Here is a 21826-nt window from a genome sequence, read left to right as displayed (position 1 = left end):
TGAAAGCTCCGCCGGGGTGCGCCATGTGTGAGCGGTGATAGCTCCAGCCCCACTCGTACTTAAGTGTCTTTGGTCATCAGGTTAAATTAGACATGATCTTTATTTAAAAAAACAAAAACATAGCCAAACATCCTATGCAAACGTATGCTCCCATCCCCTACTACCTACCCCCCAATCCAACATTGCCCCATCGCCAGGGAGCTGAGTTTTAAACCCTGCAGAAAATCCAATCTCAAATGCCGGAGTCCCCCCCACCCCCCCCACCCCCCTTGCCGCCCCTGCGACAGTGAGGCAGAGCCCGGCGAGCTCGGTTCGGGTGCCCAGGAGCAAGCCGAGTGGGGCGACGGCGGTGCGGCCACCGAAAAGGCGGGGAGGAAGCATCAGTGGGACGTGGCGCGGCCCCGCGCGGCCCATGCCGCCGAGCGGGTTTTGCTCAGGAAAGGGCGCCGCCGCGGCCCCCGGCCGCCCCTCCCTGGTCCCGGGCTATCCGCCCGCGCGCCTCCTGGGCCTCGCAGCGCGCCAGGAGCAGCTCGGCGGCGCGAGAGCCGAAGGGGAGCGGCGGCCCCGCCGGCCGCGCAGCCCGGCGGGCGGCAGACAAGGCTACAGCGGAGGCGGTGGACAGGGCGCGTGCGCACTGCAGGGGCGCCAGATTTGGCGGGAGGGGGAGTGTCCAAAGCTCTTTGTTTGATGGCATCTCTGTTTACAGAGTTTACACTTTAATATCAACCTGTTTCCTCCTCCTCCTTCTCCTCCTCCGCGACCTCCTCCTCCTCCTCCTCCTCTTTCTCCTGAGAAACTTCGCCCCGGTGGTGCGGAGCGCCACTGCGCAGCCGGGGAGGGACGCAGGCAGGCGGCGGGCAGCGGGAGGCGGCAGCCCAGTGCGGTTCCCGCGGCTCCCAGCGGAGCCCCGCGCCCGCCGCGCCATGGCCCGAAGACCCCGGCACAGGTAACGGGGATCCCGGGCGGGCGGCCGCGGGCGGGGGCGCGCTGGGCGCCAGGCGCCGGGAGAGCAGGTGGGAAATGGTTCCCGGATCTTCTGAGGGGCTGTCAGATCCTGCGAGGACCTAGAGCCCCTGCCTTGGCAGCAGAAGCCGCTCGAGGGACTGATGAATGGAAGAGCCTATGCGAGAAATGCATTAGGACGTTGAGAAGCACGCCCTGCGGCTCATTTTGCAAGTTGCACGGGGGTACGTTCTCTCTAGGGGGAAAAAAGCACGTTCCAGCCGGGGGCAGAGCGGTGCCCACCATTCCCGGGGAGCCCACTAGGTCCCTGGCTTGATGCCGCGGGTGTCGGCGAGGGAGTCGCAGCGTAATTGCTGGATGCATTGCGATATGTTTGGACTTGGAAGTGCAGAGCATATGGCAGATATAAGGAAAATGCCGGATTGTATAGTAGCTGCAGGTAGTTCATGTAAATTTCATTCATTCTTTATGGAGGCGAAGAAGAGTGTCAGCTGACAGGCGGCTGGAAAGAAGATTGTAGGGGAGGAAAGGGTCTCTACATTTGCAAATTGTTTTAAGCCCTGGTTTTGAAGGTTCTAATCATTATTCTCTGCGAGGCTTTTACTTCTAAAGCAAACATTGCACACCCGCTCCCACGCACCCGCGACGCACATGTCAACCGCACTTGGGGAGGCTCGCCGGGTATCTTCAATGAAGTGCCCTTACATTTCGGCCGGAAGGAGGGGAATAGGGAGCGGAGGAGGAAAAGACTGGTCCGAACTGTCACTTGCTGAAGCTCCCGCTTCCACCAGTCTCTGGACTTCCCGGACTGGACGCGCCGGAGCTCCCTGCGGGTGGCCGGGTGTAGGCGCTCGCTCGGCGGCCGTCACGGTTGCCACTCAACGGAAAGGGACTGAGGCGGGCAGCACCCAAGGCCGCTGCCGCGCAACCGGGACGCAATCCCCCGGAGCTCTTCCCCTGTGCAAGAGGTCCCGGCGCGGCGCGCGCACGTGGACCCGGCCGAAGTCGCCGTTCCTCCCCGCGCCCAGCTCTGCAGCCTCAGGTCGCCCTGTCGGAGGAGGGGAGACGGGACGGACCCTCGCCAGGAGGTTTTGGGGAAAAGTCCCTGGAGGCAAAGTAAACCCACCCTCTTTTCCTCGGGTTTCTTGATTTTCTTTTACTTATTTGTTTTCGAATCAGCGATCACGGGTCCTCTTGCAGAGCTAGGAAGTTGCAAAGAGCGTGGGTGTGGGCCCCGCTGCAGCACCCTCGGCCGGGCCTGGCCGGGCGGGGAGCGGCACCAAGGCATGGCCGGGTGCCGGAGAAAAAGGGAGGCGACTTGGGGGGCCGCTGGCTCCCTGAGCTTCGTCCAGGGCCCGGCCGCGCGGGGCAGGGGTGCTGCCCCTTAAGTGGTTTCACCTTCGCCCTTGGGACTTAACAGTGGAGCAACGGAGGTCACCTATTTTTTCGAGAGCGGAAACTAGGAGGAATAGGAGAAGGAGGGAGCTGGGAAGGGGTGCTGGGAGGAGGCGCGGGGGAGGCTCCGCGCCCCGAGATCTCGACTGTCCCCGCGGGGCGGGGCCGCGCAGGTTCCCTGTGGCTCCCAGGTAGCAGAGAGGGGAGGCGGCCAGGAGGGGCGGGAGCCTTGAACCTGCTTCAGGGGGAAGAGAAACCCGGCTGCGGGCTCGAAGCCGTTTCTTGCAAGGCGAACGTCAACTCGGCAGGGATTATTAACCAGGTCAGCGAAATGAGTCTGAACCCTGTTTCTAGAATCACTGTAGCGGCCACAAGGCACTTCCTCCCGCTCCCCTCCCTTTTCCCAACCCCCAACACTTCTTTTCTTTTTCGTTTCTTTGCACGGTTTGTTTCCTTGACAGAATGTAATATTCATAGTCGTACTCTTGTAACCGCACCAGGTCTAGCAGGTGGGGAGTCGGGTGCATCAAGCTTGAAATCAGCCTTTGAGAGTCTTCTGACTGTTGGGTCTGAGATCTTCTCAGAGCAGATAAAGGAAAAGTTATTTCAGGCCCTTAGTAGAAATTAATCATGCTACTTAGACGACCCGGACAATTGAGAACGAGGAAATCTCATGCAAAGCTCAACGGCGAGACCCGCGCCTAGCCGGCTGATGGACCCAGGAGCTGACACTGTGAGCAGCCCTGGGCTCGCCCTGCTCCCCTCATGGCCTCTTCGGGACCTGCGGAAGTTGCACACCAAGTTTTCCCCAAGACTTTGCTTTTGCACATCTCTGATTTTGCACATCTCTGCTTAATTTTTAAGAGTCATGGAAGATGTGGAATTATCCCTTATTAGCCCTGGAAAATACCTTAGAAGTAAAATCCAAGCCCTCTGTATAGGCGAGGAACTGAGGTCGTGAGAGAGAGAAAGTGATTTGTCCAAGTCACGCAGCTAGGTGGAGGCAGAACTAGCACCTTTGCCTCCAGAACCCTAGTCCTGTTTGATGTCTATTCTCTCTCACCTGGTGTAGGCTGCCCCCTATGGGCGGCTGAATTTGTTGCTTATTCCTGAGTGTTGATCTGTTTGCCCAGACAGTGGTGTCCAATTACTGATTTGGAAAACCTAGTCCTCACACCAAGGGAGGGAAAGGGGGAGGTGGTGGAGGGATGAATTGGGAGATTGAGACTGACATATATACACTAGTAGGTATAAAATAGATAATAAAAACCTGAAAAAAATATATAGTCCTCAGTTCTGAAAACGTGATCTCCAGATCCACCCAAACCCCCAAAGTTGAATTCAGTTGAATCTATGACTCCACTTTCAGATTATTCTGGTTTTCTTGGTATCCCTGATATTTCACAAGGGTGCCACCTCATTTGGGGGGCTTTCCAAGGAGTTCCCTATGAACCTTTCCAAAGCTCTAGGATTATAACTTTTTTTTTTACCTTATGATGCTTGTGCTTTTTATTAAAGGGAAACTACTGTAATTTTTAATCAGAAGTTGGTTTAGAGCCCCTTGTTGACAATGTGAAACAGGATCAGGCTCTTGTCTAAAAGGATAGGTACTAAATGAAAGATAGTTATAGATTATAAACACAGTTTAGTGGTCTTTTTTGTGGTGGCGTTTTAAGTTTGGATCACATCCTACTTGTCGCTATGCATCCTGGACCTTCAGATTGTTTCCCAAAATAATAGTTTTAAATTATAAGAACCTCAAATTCAGGATTTTGGGTAAGCATTTTTGCTTGCTTGTAAGGGGTGGGTAATATATACTTGTAAGTTACTTTTGGAAGACAAAACCTGATATGAACATACATTTTCCTTTTAGAATAATGATCTGCATTATGATATTGCTTTATATCATTTTTATTGTTCTTAGTTTGATGGAATTCTCAATATTACAATGATAAATTTTAGTAAATTTTTAAAGATAGTATAATTTTTCCTCATATCTTAAGTTTTATAAGTAAAATTATAACTAAAAGTAAACTGGCTGTAAAATGACTCTCACCTATCCATTATATGATTAATAAACATTATGTATAGAGTTACTTCAAAAGTCATCAAAATTTTTAGTTTTGGTCAAGTAGGTAAAAGAAAAAGCTCTTTTGAAAACAGTAATGGGTTCCTTTTAAACCCACCTGGGGGAATCCCTCAGTTTTGAATTAGGTACATTTTAAGATCTTTCAAAAACCATTCAGTCAGAGGTAGAAAAAACATGAATAAGATTCTGACTATCATGTGGCCTAATTATTCACTTGGTTACTCTGGAAACTGAGGATTGTAAACATGGCCACAAGTTGGATCAACCTGTCCTGGAGTTTTGAACTGTTTGGTATTAATGTTATTTACAAAGCAGTTTGGTCACTTGATCATTTATCCTTTCTCAGGTTTTTAAATCCTTTCCTTTTAGATTCTCTTAATCTTCTAATCTTTAAGGGATGACTACAATTATATTGTTGGGTGCATTACTTCTTGAATTTTTTTCTCTTAATAAAACACCAGTTCCATTAGGATAACATAATTGAGGGTTTTTTTAATTGTATTTGGGAAATATTACTTAAATGATGGGACATATACCAAAGGTTTTGCGAGTGTACTTATGTAAAGGACATGGGCTCTCGTTCCTTTTATTGTCCTTAACATTAAGTTTTAAACTTAAACCTTCATTGGTTGGAAGGTTGCCAATTGTGTAACTTGTCACTGGTCTAACATTAACAGCAGGTTTAAACATGCAGAGCAATAGAAAGTGCCAGGTCCTTTGCCGTATCTGTGGATACCAATAACAGCAGAACCAGTTTACAGTCCTAGAGCAACAGAGTGCCAAAAACAGTCTCGTTATGCAAGTTTTCAAAGTTTTATCTTTGTAACCTTTGAAAAGATTGTTGAGGAGTTTTGGTGTAAGTTTTGTAATCCAGTAGTTTGAATCCTCTTGTTTCAGTCCACATCTGCCCATTTTTATTTCTGCAGCATCTACAGTAGTGACGAGGATGATGAAGACATTGAGATGTGTGACCATGATTATGATGGGCTGCTTCCCAAGTCTGGAAAGCGTCACTTGGGGAAAACTAGGTGGACCAGGGAAGAGGTAACTAATCACGTAACCAAAACATGGGGAAAAACCTAGAGTGCATCCATTTATAAAAAACAAAATTTCAGCTAAACTACAGATGTTCAAACTCCTTAGCGGGCTCTCTGACTCTTATCCTAGCCTGCCTCACCACTCCCCCACATGGACACTATACCATCCTTTTCCAAAATTTTTGCATTTGTTTGAAGGTCCCCTCCTCACTTTGTTTTATCTGCGTTTCCTTCTGCCTATTCTGTTCTTGTCCATTTGCCCCACAAATTCTTACTACTTCTTTTTTTGTGTGGCGGGGGGGTGTTCGCGGGCCTCTCACTGTTGTGGCCTCTCCCTTTGCGGAGCACAGGCTCCGGACGCGCAGGCTCAGTGGCCATGGCTCACAGGCCCAGCCGCTCCACGGCATGTGGGATCTTCCCGGACCGGGGCATGAACCTGTGTCCCCTCCATCGGCAGGCGGACTCTTAACCACTGTGCCACCAGGGAAGCCCCTTACTACTTCTTCATCACTTGTGAAGACATCACTTCTTCTGTGAAGCCATCCTTGGCTTCCCCAGACAGGTTGGATTCATCCTCCAACCAATGGATACATGTTCTTATTTATTGTTGCTGTAATGTACATGCCCCCCCACCCAGTAGACTGTAAGTCTGCTGAAGGCAGAGCTAAACGTCTATTCATTTTTGTGTCCCCTGAACCCAGAATCGATTGCCACAAAGTGGGATATTAACAGATGTTCCCTGAACGAATGAATGAATTGCTATTTCCAAAAACAAAACAAAAGAATAAAGCAAAACACTCACAGAACTTGTCTTTTTATAATGGGTTCATTTAACATTCTTGGTATATAATATTACACAGAGAAATATATGTGGATGTCTGTTCTGAAGGCATTCAAAAATGGATGGAGGTGTGTCTCCTTCTCACCTCTCTTTGTCTGCTAGCTTATCAAATCTTGATCTCTATGGGAATGGAAAAATGCTTAGGAGGCAAAATTACTAATGTAAGAGAAAAGTTGCTTTTTCTTCAAAGTTCTTTAAAAAAATTTGCTACGAATTGTAGAAGATTTCACGTTAGAATAAATGGTATTGACTCTTCTTCGGTTTCATCCTGTCCTCCTTCACTTAAACCAGAGCTCTCATTGACAGGCAGACGGGATTTCCAGTGAGGTCCATAGGAAATCCATAATTTACCTATGGAAATTGTGCACTTGGGTGATTCTCAGAGGTTTAGAAGTTCTGTTTGTAACACTGGTTTCCTAATTGCTGTGACTGTGTCATAGCGAGGACTCACATTGTGTGTGAAAGTTACCTTTGCAGGAACATGAGGATTCTCTTTTGCTTGAACATGTTTAGAAAGACACTTGTGAACTGAAAGATTTCACCCTGACGTTTAGCGTCTTCTGTGTTCTAATAAGTTTGGTGTCATTTAAACTGTCAACACATTGATACAAAAGCTAAATGATTTTCTTACATCATACATGCCTTCGAGTGTAATTAAGAAAAGTGATCTTACATTTTTTTATATGAAAGAGGTTGAACTTACTAAACGTTAGACTAGAGCTTGAACTATTTCTTACTGAGAGTCTATCTATTGCCATAGTTCAATGTCTCTTAAGTCAAACACTGGAGTTCATTACTTTTTTCCTACAAAGTAAAATTTTAAAAGTTACCATATGTTAAACATTCAATGCGCCAGGCATTATGCTAAAGTTTTGCGTAATTAACTCACATAATCCCCAAATAACCCTGCTGACATCATCGTTTCCATTGTACAGATGACAATACTAATGTCCAGAAAAGCAAAATGATATACCCAGGTTTATACAGCTAATCAGTAGCTGAGTTAAGATTCAAACTCTGGTCTGTCTGACTCTAAATAAATCTATGCTGTAAACCAGTATATCACCTTAATATTTGTTGAATTTGGTTATTTTTGAGAGATTTTTTTTGGTGGGGGGTTGGTTCCCCTTTAACTCTGACTTGAATAGAGTTGTACAGTAAATGACTGATATCCTAGGATTCCCTTTAAATGTCTTAGGATGAAAAACTAAAGAAGCTGGTGGAACAGAATGGAACAGATGACTGGAAAGTTATTGCCAATTATCTCCCGGTGAGTTAGTAATTTTTTTCTTTCTGTAAAAGGAAATTTTCTCCTCCCAAAGATTTAAATAAGATATTGTAGGAGATGATATTAAGACATTACATATTTGCTTGTATATAAGAAGTAAGGGAGAAATGCCTTATCTGTAACTTATATTTCTTTTGTAATGCATATAATTAAAATTTCTAAATATATTTTTAAAGGATTTTTACAATGTATTTTAAACGTTTGCTTCTTATTTTATCTTTTAATTTTTTAGAATAATATAAATTAGCATTTTGATGATTTGTTGTACGGTAGATGACTAAACTCATGGCACTTCCCCCAAGTCAGCTTCTTTTAAATTTCCTATTTTTTCAATAGCCATAATTTTGGTACCCTGGTTTAAAATTTTAGCGTTCTTTTAGACTTATCATACTCCCCCATCCCCTACAATCAAGCAAGGATTAAGGAATCTGGGATTCCTTTGTTTATTCTTCTCACCGTTCCGTATGTTCGGCCCCTTTCCCTCTTCTCTGGCCAATTGCATTGCCTTCATAACTGGCTTTCCTACTTGTAGCTTTCCACCTTCCCATACATTCCAGACACCACTGACAGATGGAGCTTCATAAAATGCAGCTGTACTTTACTTTTCAAAACTAGCAGCAGTAACTTCAAGTCTCACACATCAGGTAGACTGCCTGGCACATGAGGGCCTTCCCATATGCCTCAACTTACAGCCCCAGTTCTGTTTCCTACTTCCCCTCTGTAAGCAGGTTTGGTTGAATTCATTTCTGCTTTCCCTCCTGAGGGCTTTTGTCCCTGGTGATGCCACCTCCTAAAATGTTCTAGCCATCCTTCAAAGTCCATGCCAAGAGCTTTTCTGTACTCCTTCTAAGGAAACATAATTTCTCCTCCTCAGAAGATGCTCCTTTTTCCACCCCAATATCATTTTACTTTGGTCTCTTCTTGCATATGAATCAAATTCTGCCCTCTATTAGTTAATTATATATTTGTCTTTTACTTCTTACAAGACTATAAACTCTTATAAAACAGGGCCTGTCTTTATTCACCTTTGCTCTTTCCGCGATATTAACGCTTGTGGTCCTAAATTGAAGCACATCTCTTAGTTTGAATGGGAATCAAACTTGAGTCATTTAGAGTGGGTTTCCATAGAAGTCCAACATCAATATGGAATCTCTAAGAAGTCCTAATCCATGTGGGTACTTCCAAATGCAACACACTGAGGTTAAGGTTAAGTTAAATTGACAACTAGGTATACAGTACGATGAACCTTTAGTTCACATGGCAGGACTATTTCCCTGAGGATGCAGAGCTTCTAATTTTAGATGCAACTTTGATATATTCTTTGTACGTTCTTTAGCTGTAAGTAATGGGCTCTCCAGATATGCCCTAAACTATGTTCTTGAATGTTTTCACTGCATATTGTCCGTGTGTGATTTTTATTACAGCAGTCTTCATGTGCTTATCACATCGTATCTGTATGACAGTGCACACTTTATCTTATTTGCCTAGAATCGAACAGATGTGCAGTGCCAGCACCGATGGCAGAAAGTACTAAACCCTGAGCTTATCAAGGGTCCTTGGACCAAAGAAGAAGATCAGAGAGTAAGTTCTTTCTCCGTTGGTATGTGAGTCACAATTATGAATATTCCCCAACATTGTTGACTGTTTCCCAACTTGAAGAAACAGGTAAAGTGTGCAAACAGGAAGCAGAGGACTCCATTCCCATATTTCCCATGAATGAAAGGAGAGTTTTAGAAATTTTCTAAAGATCTTGTAACATGAAGAATGATTACACTGACTCATTACATAACATTAAAACATAGGTTATTTTTGTGTGTTTATCTGAAGGTGATAGAGCTTGTACAGAAATACGGTCCGAAACGTTGGTCTGTTATTGCCAAGCACTTAAAGGGGAGAATTGGAAAACAATGTAGGGAGAGGTGGCATAACCACTTGAATCCAGAAGTTAAGAAAACCTCCTGGACAGAAGAGGAAGACAGAATTATTTACCAGGCACACAAGAGACTGGGGAACAGATGGGCAGAAATCGCAAAGCTACTGCCTGGACGGTAATAATATGTCAAAAAATATATTGATTGGGAAGAATGAGGGAGCGGGTATTGAACATTCTGCTTTAAAATGTATGGTGAGTGAATTACATTTTATCGATGGTAAATGTTTCACAAGATAAACTAGATCCATAGCTTTTACAACTGGAAGAGATCTTAGAGTTTACCTGGTTGAGGACTTCCAGAATCCACCCAACAGTGAGCTTGGGCCAACTTTCCTCAGCCTCAGTTGCCGCATTTGCAAAACAGGGCATAACCTACTTTGTAGGGCCAATGCTAGTATCAAGTAAAACAAATGTCAGAGCACTTTGTAAACTACGAAACTCTAAACACATAGAAGCAAACCAAGGGTAGACAGTTTGTCTTTGGTCTGAGTTCACACAGCTGGTTAAGTGACCAGAAGGAATTTGGCTACCATTTTCCTGATACCGTGTTCATTTCATTATACCACTTGGCTTAATTTTTTCTTTTGAATAAAGAAAGATTGTATTTCTAGAATTATCATACTGCTTCCAGGTTTTTAAATGATGTCATTGTTAAGCTTTCTTTTTAACGAACAAAGCACGAAAATGACCTCATTATGAGGGATATCTATGGAAGCTCATTTTTGTCCCACTTTCCCCATTTAAACAGTTTATAACGGATGTCATTTAGTTTGGAAGATACTAATTATAAATCTTACATTAAAATATTGTAGGATAGGAAATATTTTAAATATTTTTATTCTTGAGCTTCATAACCCCAAAGTGGAGAAAGGGTCATTTCAAAGAAGGCTATGGCTCTCATGGTCTATGCAGTGTTCTCTTGTGATGTTCTGAAACATTTCCTCCCTCCTGGTTCAGTATAAGCTTAGAGAATTCAAGAGGTTGATAAAAGGAGGCCTTTTCTCCCATATGGTCTGAAAGGATATGCTGTTGATTCTTCCAAAAATTTAAGGGGCAATTGAACTTCCTCTTTCTTTAGCATACATTCCCCCACCCCCATCGAAATAGTAAAAGGGAGGCTTAAAACGGTTTTTTTGAATTGAGAAACTGTTTTCCTGAGAATTGAAAAACCTTGGTAAAAATGCTTTGCAGTTTGAAAATATATTGGGGCGTTAGCCTCTTTCCCTTCGGGATCCCATTTTGCATTTTCGCCTCTGGTTATGGTTCCATTTGCCTGGTTACGGAACCATTTGAGGTAGTTTTCAAAAGGTGGGAATTTTTTTTACTCAAAATCTCTGGCTAGTGCTATTCTATATAAAGAGTAGACGCTGAGATGGCAGCAACGTCATTATTGCTCACCAAACTTTACTGAGTGCCTGTTGTGATGTGTAGGCCCTGCTAAGCCACACTCAAAGGAGTAATCTTCTAGAACAGCCAGAACTTTAAGTTGTATTAGAGTCTTGTATCACAATCAGAATAAACATGAAGGGTGTTGTATTGGAAATATTCTTAACAAGGAAACAAAATGGCTAAAAGATTTCAGCATTTATAGAAAACTATATAAGTTCCAGATTATGTAATTTAGAGAAACCTATCAATTTTTAATTAGGTGATAGTGGAAGCATGATTTTTAGGAGGCAGAGAAGACAGAAACGATTAAAAGGAAAAAAACACTCGTAGTGGACCAAAAGAAAGGGTCTCTGTTAGAAACAGTTTTCTGTCAATTAACTGTAATCTGAATTGAAATTTTTGTTTGTAAAATGTGTATGTGATATATTTCTGTGCAGAACTGATAATGCTATCAAGAACCACTGGAATTCTACCATGCGTCGCAAGGTCGAGCAGGAAGGTTATCTGCAGGAGTCTTCTAAAGCCAGCCAGCCACCAGTGGCCACAGGTTTTCAGAAGAACAGCCATTTGATGGGTTTTGCCCATGCTCTACCTTCAGCTCAACTCCCTCCAACTGGCCAGCCCTCAGTTAACAACGACTATTCCTATTACCACGTTTCTGAAGCACAAAACGTAAGCCATTCCTCAGAATTTAGTTTAATGAGAGAGATGTTATTTTAGCTCCAGGTAATAATGATACCTTTCAGGTGCATACTTCTCGGCTTTCATGAACATGATCATGATCACGATCAGTCGAGAGGGGTAGGTGTTGTTATCCCTGATGGGCCCGGAAATGAGGATGTTAAGTGATTTATCCAGGATTACACAGCTCATAGAGATAGTGCAGACTAAAACCCAAGTTGTTTGATTCTACCTTGCTGCTTCGAATCGAATTTGGGAAGTTAGCTTTTGGATGTAAATTTACTTATCAAGGTACTGCTGAAGAAGAATGGGGGTATGGAGGTGCAGTTGTATCTAATACTTTTCTCTGCTCAAATGAAAAGTGAATGTGATATTACATTTAAAGAGGAAATAGTTTGACCCTGAAATTTAACAGATGATTGTAAGTTCAATTCTGGTAGTGATCTAGCTGAAGTATCTTAATTTATTCATTCAGTAAGTGTTTACCTTCTTACTGTGAATCAGGAGCAGTTTCATGACTGACATCTGACATCTTTTGTCTTCCTTTGAATCGGTGTGATTCTTTCTTCATTTCTTGATATTTATATTTATAGACAAAAATCTTCAAAATGGGTGGGAAAAGAAGAATAAAGAGAAAAAAATCAAGAAACTTGAATCTTAAAATCAACAATAATAAATGGTGAAACTTATCCAAGAATTCAGAGCTCATAAGCAAATTCTATGCAAAACATATTAGTAGTTTTTACTCTTCTCTGTCTGTTCCATATATTTGACTACAGACCTTCCTGACTGGTCTCAGGTGAATGAACTATCTTAAGAGGTGCTATACTCTTTCCTAAAGCTCATAATAATTCACAGAAAAATATTTTTATTTATAAACAGCTAGTGCCATCCGTTTTTACCATCAAAACTTTCATACACTCGTGAATGTATTTTAGATTATATTTTTCTTTCTGTTTTACTCTAAGGAATACTTCCTATCAGGATCGATGAGCACCTTAAATTTCTTTCGCTCTGTTGCTTTAGCTCTTTAACAATTATTAAAGGCTTGGCTAAACTTTCCAATTGGAGTTAGGTTTTATTTATTTATTTTGCTTTGTGAATTTTATCAGAAAAGTGTTTGTTTGTTTGTTTTCCTTAGTCCTAGAGCAAAACTTCAGGAAGCCAACAAGTCCCCTGAAGCACGTGTAACCATGAATGTCTCAGCCTTTGTTTGTTTTGCCTTTTTTTAAAATTTAATTTTATTTATTTTTTTATACAGCAGGCTCTTATTAGTTATCTATTTTATACATATTAGTGTATATATGTTTTGCCTTTTTGATGTAGGTCTCCAGTCACGTGCCATATCCTGTAGCGTTACATGTAAATATAGTCAATGTCCCTCAGCCAGCTGCTGCAGCCATTCAGGTAAGCCCATTTTAAGATCATTTCATGAAGAAACTCATTAGCTACTCAAGGCACAGTTCTGTTTCTTTCATCCCAATGATTATTTGCACCTGATCCACTGAAGTTAAAAGAAAAGGGGGCTGTGGGGAGGTGGGCAGAGCTCTGGCCAGCAAGCTACACTTCCGGAGTGAATTAGTGCCGGAATTCTTAGGTTCTCTGATGTTAGAAGTTGAAACAATCCCTCCGTCAGCATCTCCTCTAGCCTCAGGTTTCACATCCCTCCCTTATGTCTGGGATAACATTCAGAGATTTCTACAGTGGCCAGATTCCGTTGGCGTTTGTTCCACGCCAGGGCTCTTTGGGTTCTATGTGGTCCCTCGTGAACCTCGGGCCACGATCATTGTATTTACACTTTCCCACCAGATCTTTGTCTTTTTTTCTCCCTTAACTTTTAATTTCAGAGACACTATAACGATGAAGACCCTGAGAAAGAAAAGCGAATAAAGGAGCTAGAGTTGCTTCTAATGTCGACTGAGAATGAACTCAAAGGACAGCAGGCACTTCCGGTAAGATGTCACCGCCTACTTGATCTGGGCGGAGGATAACGCTTGACCCCAGTGCTCTTCTGTATCTTTTCCCTTATCTTCTAAATATCACACTAATCAAGACTCTGTATATCCACTAATAATGTTTAAACACTAGAGGTTGCTTGTAATAAAATGCAGTTGGTATCACGATGTGTGTTGACTAAGTTGGAAGTAGTCCTTTTGTGTTGCCATAGAAACTCAATATCCATTTGTGATTCTCATTCTTGATTTTTCTTTTCTTCAGAAGGACTGTAATCAATTCAAAGACTAGCAGAGAAAAAATGAAAATTAGCAATTTAATTTTTTTTACAAATCTGTGTATCTGTTGGGTGCCTATTCATTCGATATTTTCTTTTTCTATTATTCTTTTAAGCTAGATTTTCATACTTTATAATTTCAAATATGATTTGATGTATGTCCAGTATATACATGTAAAAAAAGATATATATTAAATCCCTCCATAAGCAACATAAATGTCTCTCTTTTGTTTGCACACACAAAAGCTGTGTGGACCATTACTAAATTTTGACATCTTTTCTAGTGATTGGGCAGCAAACTGGGAAAGCAGCTTGCACTTTGTAACGTATGTAATTAACCAACAAAGAGAATAAAAGATGGGATACCCAGTAGGTATTCTGAGGAGTAGATTTCTTTTTGGTTAAATAATAAAATGATTATGTGCATATGATATTTCGACCACTTTTTAACTTTAGTTAATGTTTTGCAATTCTCCTGTTGCGTGGTCATGCTGAAAGGAGACTTCTGTTAATTTGCTCTTCTGCTTTCCTAACCACGTTGATTTGGCAGCCCTTCACTGCATCAGTGCAATCTGTAGCATTAAAAAAGGAGTAGAAGCCACAAGAATATATGCAAATAAAAGCAACTCTAACTCTTGAATCCTCCAGCCTTTTTGTAGGTTAGAATGAGAATAGTTCACTTCTTAATTTGCAGCATTTATGATCCTATTGGAAATTATGTTAAAGTAGATTTTTAAGACATTCCATGTGAGAGTTGTACTTGGTAACATAATCCCTCTATTTGCAGTTTTAACAAAATGATGACAGTGAAGGCAATCCTATAGATGACAGGCTATACCATTATTAAAAAGCAGGGTCTTGCATTGATAGAAGGAAACATCTTGACAACTGTCTCATAGGCGCAAGTTTTGGATGATGCAACGACTTTTATCTTTCCTCTAACAGCATCTGATACCTTGTGCAACTTCATTGCTAAGTTCCTTCTCCCTTTTTCCTCCCCGCTTTTTCTTTATTCCCCCACCCCCTCCTTAGACACAGAACCACACATGCAGCTACCCTGGGTGGCACAGCACCACTATTGCCGACCACACCAGACCTCATGGAGACAGTGCACCTGTTTCCTGTTTGGAAGACCACCACTCCACTCCATCTCTGCCAGTGGATCCTGGTTCCCTACCTGAAGAAAGCGCCTCTCCAGCCAGGTGCATGATCGTCCACCAAGGCACCATTCTGGACAATGTTAAGAACCTCTTAGAATTTGCAGAAACACTTCAATTTATAGATTCTGTAAGTAGAATTTTTAAGGCAAGTTAATGTTTTTGGAAGGGGGATTAGGAAACTCCTCAAATTGTTGCCATTTTCTATGGCGAATATCATGTTACTAGCATATGTTAACGTAAACGTATGACTTTAGTTTCTGTGTATGTATTTTTTCAATATCTGATTTCTTAGGCTACCCAGATAAAAAGGTAGCTTTTCACATATTTCCTTCAAAATGCATATTTTTAAAAATAGTAAAGTTACTGACCTATAAGTAGAGCTTGGGTAATAGGAATGATATTTGGATTATTTTAAACTTGTTTTTTTGTACTTTGTTTACTCCTTTGTGTTTCCCTAAAATTGTGCTTTGCTTTTGGATAGCACATTAAGAATTATGTTCACTCGGAGCTTAAAGCCATCTTTCAATATATTTGAAGTGGTAATATGTTCATTTGTTGGCACATGGCTTTCTCCACAAAACACTGATTACCAGTCCCAACGGATTCACTGAGACAAACCATCTCTGGTGAAACAAACTTGAATTCAGTATCACAAAAGCAGACACTCAATTCATTTCCTTTGTTTCCCAGTTGGTTAAAAAGTATTTACTGCATCCCCCATCAGACAGAGGATGAACATTGCCAAAATGTGCTATCAAAAAGTCTTCTTTTTGCTTTGAACTGCATGCAAATGATAGAGTGCCAGGAGGTCCCTGCAGCACCAGGGTAGGGCCAGCCTTGAGGCAGCATGGGAGACGCACCATGCAGTGTACCAGAACAACTGTTCATCCCGAAGCTGTTTCTCAGGAGGTCAAGCAAGTGGGCCAGGTGTTTTCTTTGCATTCAGCATCTCTTTCTCAGTGCTGTGTTTCAGGTGATGGCACACATCATGCACACACTGTCTCAAAGTTCTGCGCCTCCCACATTGTTTCAGGATCCTTCATCGCGGGGTGATCTCAGCAGTTTTGAATTCTTTGAAGAAGCAGCTTTTTCACCTAGCCAACACCACGCAGGCAAAGCCCTCCAGCTTCAGCAAAGAGAGGGCAATGTGAATAGGCCTGCAGGAGAGCCTAGCAAGAGGGCGAACAAACGCAAATTGAGTGAGGGTTCACTTGACTTGCCCAAGCCCTTCCCTCCTGCGAGGCCCAGCACAATTCCACGGGTCATCCTTCGAAAAAAGCGGGGCCAAGCCAGCCCCATAGCCACTGGACACTCTAGTTCCTTGATATTTGCTGACGTCAGCAGTTCAACTCCCAAGCGTTCCCTTGTCAAAAGCCTACCTTTCTCCCCCTCGCAGGTAGAGCACAATTTCTGCACAGCTGTTACTAATTTTCAACAGACACCTGACCCTTAATAATCTAGAAACTAATCCTTTGGAACAAATGACTCATTACTGTTGTCTTCACTGATTTCATTCCGTTGTTGCCTCTGGCTGTTGCTAAGTCATACTGCCTCCCAGAGTGTAGGCTATCTGTAGACGGACTGATGATTTTGTCATAATTCTCTCTCTGACTTTTTGGTGATTCTAAAGAGAGTTAGTTGCCTGGGATGTGCTTTTATTTCCTTCAAGACTGGAGTTTAACATTTCTATTTCTTCCTCTTCTCCCATCCCTTTAAAAACTTTAACAGATTTTCTGCCTCTTTGTTCACTTATTGTTATGTGATTCACTGACCCAGGGGAGGAGGGAACCAAATTATGTTTAGATAACATTTGAGCTGCAACGAGAAAATTTAAAGGTTCCAGTCCATCTTTAAGTGAAAAAGTTTTGGGAGAAAATGAGGAACAAATGCTTAAGAAAAACAACGTATGTTTTAATTTCAATTTCTCAACATTGGCTCTTCTGAGTCGTGCCATAATATTTTATTGGCAGTTTTTGCCAATGAATGTTCTTATTTCGTACAGCTTTTTTAAGGCATGGAAATTATAATTTTTATCAAAGACTTGTGTTCCTTAATTATGAAAATAATTGAAGCTAAAGGATAATTTGGCACTTTAAAACATTTTTCCAATTATGCCTGTCAAGTCTGTTATAAGAACAACTTAGGTATGAGCAAATGATATGCCCACTAAAAAAGATCTTCTTTTTTTGCTTGTATTTTCCAAACCCTGTTCTGAAGTATATTAGTTCTACAAGACCTTAATGATGTTCCAGAAAAACATCTAAATATATAGGTATATAAGTTTGGGAAACACTGAATCAAACAAAATTAAAATGGTTTCTTTACTGCAGGACCTCTCAAAGTTTTTAACATATGGATGTGCATTGTGAATTTCCAGGAGGAGATTACAATATGTGTGTTTCCCAAATTTGTTTTACCTTGGAACCATTTGAGGAACACCTATTACTTTCCCAGAACATCAGTGTTCTGAGAGATACAGCTTAAATTATTCAAGAATTTTCCACATAATGTCAACTTTATATAATAATGGTTCCTAGATCATTAAAGAGAAAAAACAAAGTATGAAAGAAAAAAATGATTACTTTCCAAAAAAAATCACTTTAACACCTTTAATGTTAAGAAGAAGTGCATCTCATTCTCTTTAATGACAAGTGTCCTTATTGAGAATGTTTTCTTAGGATTTTGCAAGTTTTTCAGCATTGACTCTAGATTTTATTTCTTGGAAATCATACTCCAAATCCTGGGTGCTGAATTGAAATTAAACACTATGTGCTTGTTAACATCATTGTTATCTCATATAATGGGCCAGTAAAACATACCTACTTGTTAACAACATGTCATTTTTAAATTGGGCTGACTAAAGAATCACTGTTTAATGTAAGTATATTTTCTTTCTTCCCATATTTAGTTCTTAAACACTTCCAATAACCATGAAAACTTAGACTTGGAAATGCCTTCTTTAACTTCCACCCCTCTCAATGGTCACAAATTGACTGTTACAACACCATTTCATAGAGAGCAGACTGTGAAAACTCAAAAGGAAAATACTATGTAAGTCCTTGTTTCAAGAAAAAAATTATTTATTTTATTTACTTATATTTAATTAATAGAATATAGTCCCCAAATGTCTGATCTATTTATATGTATGTAATTTTACTGATCCACTTTTATATACACAGTCATGTGTATCTCCACATTGAATATGCCTGTCCTGGGCATGTTAGGACTACCTAGAGGTAGAAGGTAGGAGAATAAACTAAATTACCTTTTGTAGTTCATTTCAAAATTTCCTATATATGGGCTTCCGTGGTGGCGCAGTGGTTGGGAGTCTGCCTGCCGATGCAGGGGACATGGGTTCGTGCCCCGGTCCAGGAAGATCCCATATGCTGCGGAGAGGCTGGGCCCGTGAGCCATGGCCGCTGAGCCTGCGCGTCCGGAGTCTGTGCTCCGCAACGGGAGAGGCCACAACAGTGAGATGCCCGCGTACTGCAAAAAAAAAAAAAAAATTTCCTATATATGCAGAGGTAATTTTAAAATAACTTTTCCATTCAGTTTTTCTGTTTGTTCAATAAGTCCTTTTCTTCTTCACCAAAAACAAGCTTTTTCAGCCTCCTTTCCTCTTTGATTATAAACTTAAGAATAAGAATGAGTATGGTTCTTTACTTAGTTCATATTTTTTTAATCTTATTTTTTCTTTTTGAAATTTATCTATAGATAGGACCTCTTTTGCCATCCCCAGGAAAATTATATGATTAGAAGCCAAGGAGTGATTAAGTAGTCATTTATAGTCAATAAAGCCTTAACCAATTCAAAGAAATGGGAGAGAACATCAATAAGAATTATAAGAAACCTTTTAAAAAAGCAATTTTATTGTTTCCAATATAAAATACACTTTAAAAGGTTAACATATGTTTTCTGTTATGGGTAGATAAGAGATAATGAATGGATAAAATTGATTTTTAAATGACATCAGATCTTCACAATACTTATGGTCATTATAAAGGCTTAGGGGTACTACATGTGTTTTCAGAATGATTAAAGAAAGATGAGAAATATTTTAATGCTCTTAGTTTTGTGGTATGATATTTTGAAATATGTGATTGCACATATTATCTTTTCCCTAACAATACCTATATGATTCATCATCATACCCTATTCCATATCAATGAGTTTATTGTATTCAGTAGAAAAATATTAAATTTAACAGGTAGAGAAATGTAAGGGACATATGTTTTTTTATATTTAACCAAAACTTGTTTTCCTTTTAAAGTTTCAGAACTCCAGCTATCAAAAGGTCAATCCTAGAAAGCTCTCCGAGAACTCCTACACCATTCAAACATGCACTCGCAGCTCAAGAAATTAAATACGGTCCCCTGAAGATGCTAGTAAGTTCTCACAAAGTTCTTGGGGTTTAGTTGGTTTATTAGCACAGACAGAAATTTTCCTCTGATACAAATGTACCCAATCATCCCTTCAGCCTCAGACACCATCTCATCTAGTAGAAGACCTACAAGATGTGATTAAACAGGAATCTGATGAATCTGGAATTGTTGCTGAGTTTCAAGAAAATGGACCACCTTTACTGAAGAAGATCAAACAAGAGGTAAACACAAGATTCTTTGGAAGGAACAACCCTGCTGTTTTTGTCCCTTGTGGGCAGCTTGATGTGTCTGGGGGAGGGGGGAGGCACTGTGTAACAACACCACTTTTCATAAAAGATTTTCATATAAGATGCAGTTACGAGGTACTGCCAAGCTGTAGGCATGCAATCTTGCACTTAGGAAGCCGAGCCACTTCTATTTCCTTCCTGTTTGAACAGAAAACATGTGAGAGAGTATAGAGGAAAGAGAAGGAAGCAGTTTTGTATTGTACTTTTTAAAATCACTGATATATAGGTGGATGGATGACTGGTTGATACATAGATATTTAATTTTTGGACATCATGGAAAATTGAAACTAATTAAATTAATAGTATCTTTTTTTTGGTCTTTTTGATTTTATTCATTCTAATGAGTGTGGCATTGTACCTCATTGTTGTTTTTTTTTTTTTTTTGTAGTTTTTTTTAATAGCTCTTTATTGGAGTATAATTGCTTCACAATACTGCATTAGCTTCTGTTGTACACAAAAGTGAATCAGCCATATGCATACGTATGTCCCCACATCCCCTCCCTCCTGAGCCTCCCTTCCACACTCCCTATCCCACCCCTCTAGGTCATCGCAAAGCACCGAGCTGATCTCCCTGTGCTGTGCTGTTGCTTCCCACTAGCTAAATGTTTTACATTGGTGTCAAGAAGCATTTCCAACAGGTTCGATACAGTGCCTCTTGAATTTATTTTCATATAAGGATAAGTGGTTGAGAGACTGGCCATAGATTTACTTTTTCTTCAGCCTTACTGAGATATAATTGACAAATACAATTATAAAGTATTTAAAGTGTACAATGTGATGTTTTGATACATGTGTACCTTATGAAAGGATTCTCCCCCATTGAGTTAATTAACACATCCATCTCCTCACATATTTACCTTTTTTTTCCAGTGAGAACATTTAAGTTCTACTCTTTTAGCAAATTTCAGTTATACAATACAGTGTTAGCAACTATAGTCACCGTATTATACATGAGATCCCCAGACCTTATTCATCTTACAGAAGTTTACTCTTGAGTTTAACAGTTTCATGGGAAGTTCTAGCTCTAGAAACAACAAAGCACTTCCTGTTTGCTTTTAGGTGGAATCTCCAACTGATAAAGCAGGAAACTTCTTCTGCTCAGACCACTGGGAAGGGGAGAGTCTGAACACTCAGCTGTTCACACAGGCGTCGCCTGTGGCAGATGTGCCCGTAAGTTATGACATGTTATGAGATGTGGGCGGCTCACAGAATTCTGTGTGTGGCATGTGGGCCCACTGTGGTTTCGGCATTTAGTGCATCATACTTCTGAATATTCTCTCACATGCTTATTTTCTTATGATTATTAATGTTGAATATAAAGTGAGATTTTCTACACGTGTTGGAAATAGACTGTGTTCCATTGCAGACTTGTTTATTTTCTTATGATCTGAGTCCTTGCCACTTAAAAAATCTGCTGCATGTATATACACATTTCCATGAAAACAGAATATTAAGTTTTACATTTTCTTTTAACTTACTTATTTGTCTTCTAAATGTAGTATAGGGTTTCCCCTGCTATCTGAAAGTAGAGCATTCCTATGATACCTTTAGTAGGCCAAAATGACATAAAGCAAAGAAGCAGTTTACCTTCGGACATATCTTGCTAACAGGTGCAAAAATTAAATAACATTAAAAAAAAAAAAAGAAACAAATGTAACAAATAGAAGCAGACTCACAGATACAGAGGACAAACTAGTGGCTGCCGGAGGGGAGAGGGGTGGGGAGAGGGACGAAATAGGTTTCGTGTAGTTCAAGGTAGTCCGTACCTCCGGATTAAGAGGTACGGACTCCCAGTTATAAAGTAGATGTCACAGGGACGTAATGTATAGCACAGATAAGATAGTATTTTTTAATAACTGTGTATGATATGTGATCTATAAAAATATCAACTCACCGTGGTGTACACCTGAAACTAATATAATATTTTAAATCAACTATACTTCAATAAAAAGTGAATAAAAATAAGGAAATTGACATAAAGCACAGGTACTCACACAATTCAAAACTATGGGGCTTGATGCTGAGATGCTGAGTGTAGCGCCTGGGGAAGGAGCTTGGTGGTGCCACTCTAACTGCCCAGGGTGTGTGCTGCCTCTGTAACAGTTGTGGCTGCAAAAGAAAAGCGAAAATTCTCTTCAGGTTTCTTTTGGT

The 21826-nt window shown here is 41.0% G+C and overlaps 1 protein-coding gene across 8 annotated transcripts in view; it reads left to right on the top strand.

Annotated features, from left to right (window-relative positions):
• Positions 1-836: 836 nt before the first annotated feature.
• The window catches only part of MYB (MYB proto-oncogene, transcription factor), a 34982-nt gene continuing 13992 nt past the window's right edge, over positions 837-21826 (top strand). Inside the window, exons 1-14 of one of the 8 annotated variants that reach the window (XM_065889214.1) lie at positions 924-946; positions 5374-5491; positions 7524-7595; positions 9102-9194; positions 9441-9661; positions 11373-11607; positions 12943-13023; positions 13464-13559; positions 14879-15133; positions 16040-16402; positions 17915-18057; positions 19277-19391; positions 19484-19609; positions 20735-20845. In XM_065889214.1, coding sequence (XP_065745286.1) covers positions 924-946; positions 5374-5491; positions 7524-7595; positions 9102-9194; positions 9441-9661; positions 11373-11607; positions 12943-13023; positions 13464-13559; positions 14879-15133; positions 16040-16402; positions 17915-18057; positions 19277-19391; positions 19484-19609; positions 20735-20845 — 2052 coding nt within the window. Of the gene's footprint in view, positions 947-5373; positions 5492-7523; positions 7596-9101; positions 9195-9440; positions 9662-11372; positions 11608-12942; positions 13024-13463; positions 13569-14878; positions 15134-16039; positions 16403-17914; positions 18058-19276; positions 19392-19483; positions 19610-20734; positions 20846-21826 lie in introns of all 8 variants that reach the window. The other 7 variants (XM_065889215.1, XM_065889213.1, XM_065889220.1 and 4 more) reach the window with 7 other exon arrangements.

The sequence above is a fragment of the Phocoena phocoena genome, chromosome 12 (genome assembly GCF_963924675.1).
Source record: "Phocoena phocoena chromosome 12, mPhoPho1.1, whole genome shotgun sequence".
NCBI classification, from domain to species: Eukaryota; Metazoa; Chordata; class Mammalia; order Artiodactyla; family Phocoenidae; genus Phocoena; species Phocoena phocoena.
Note: the sequence above shows the minus strand (reverse complement) of the source record. Positions and strands in the feature narration are given on the sequence as shown.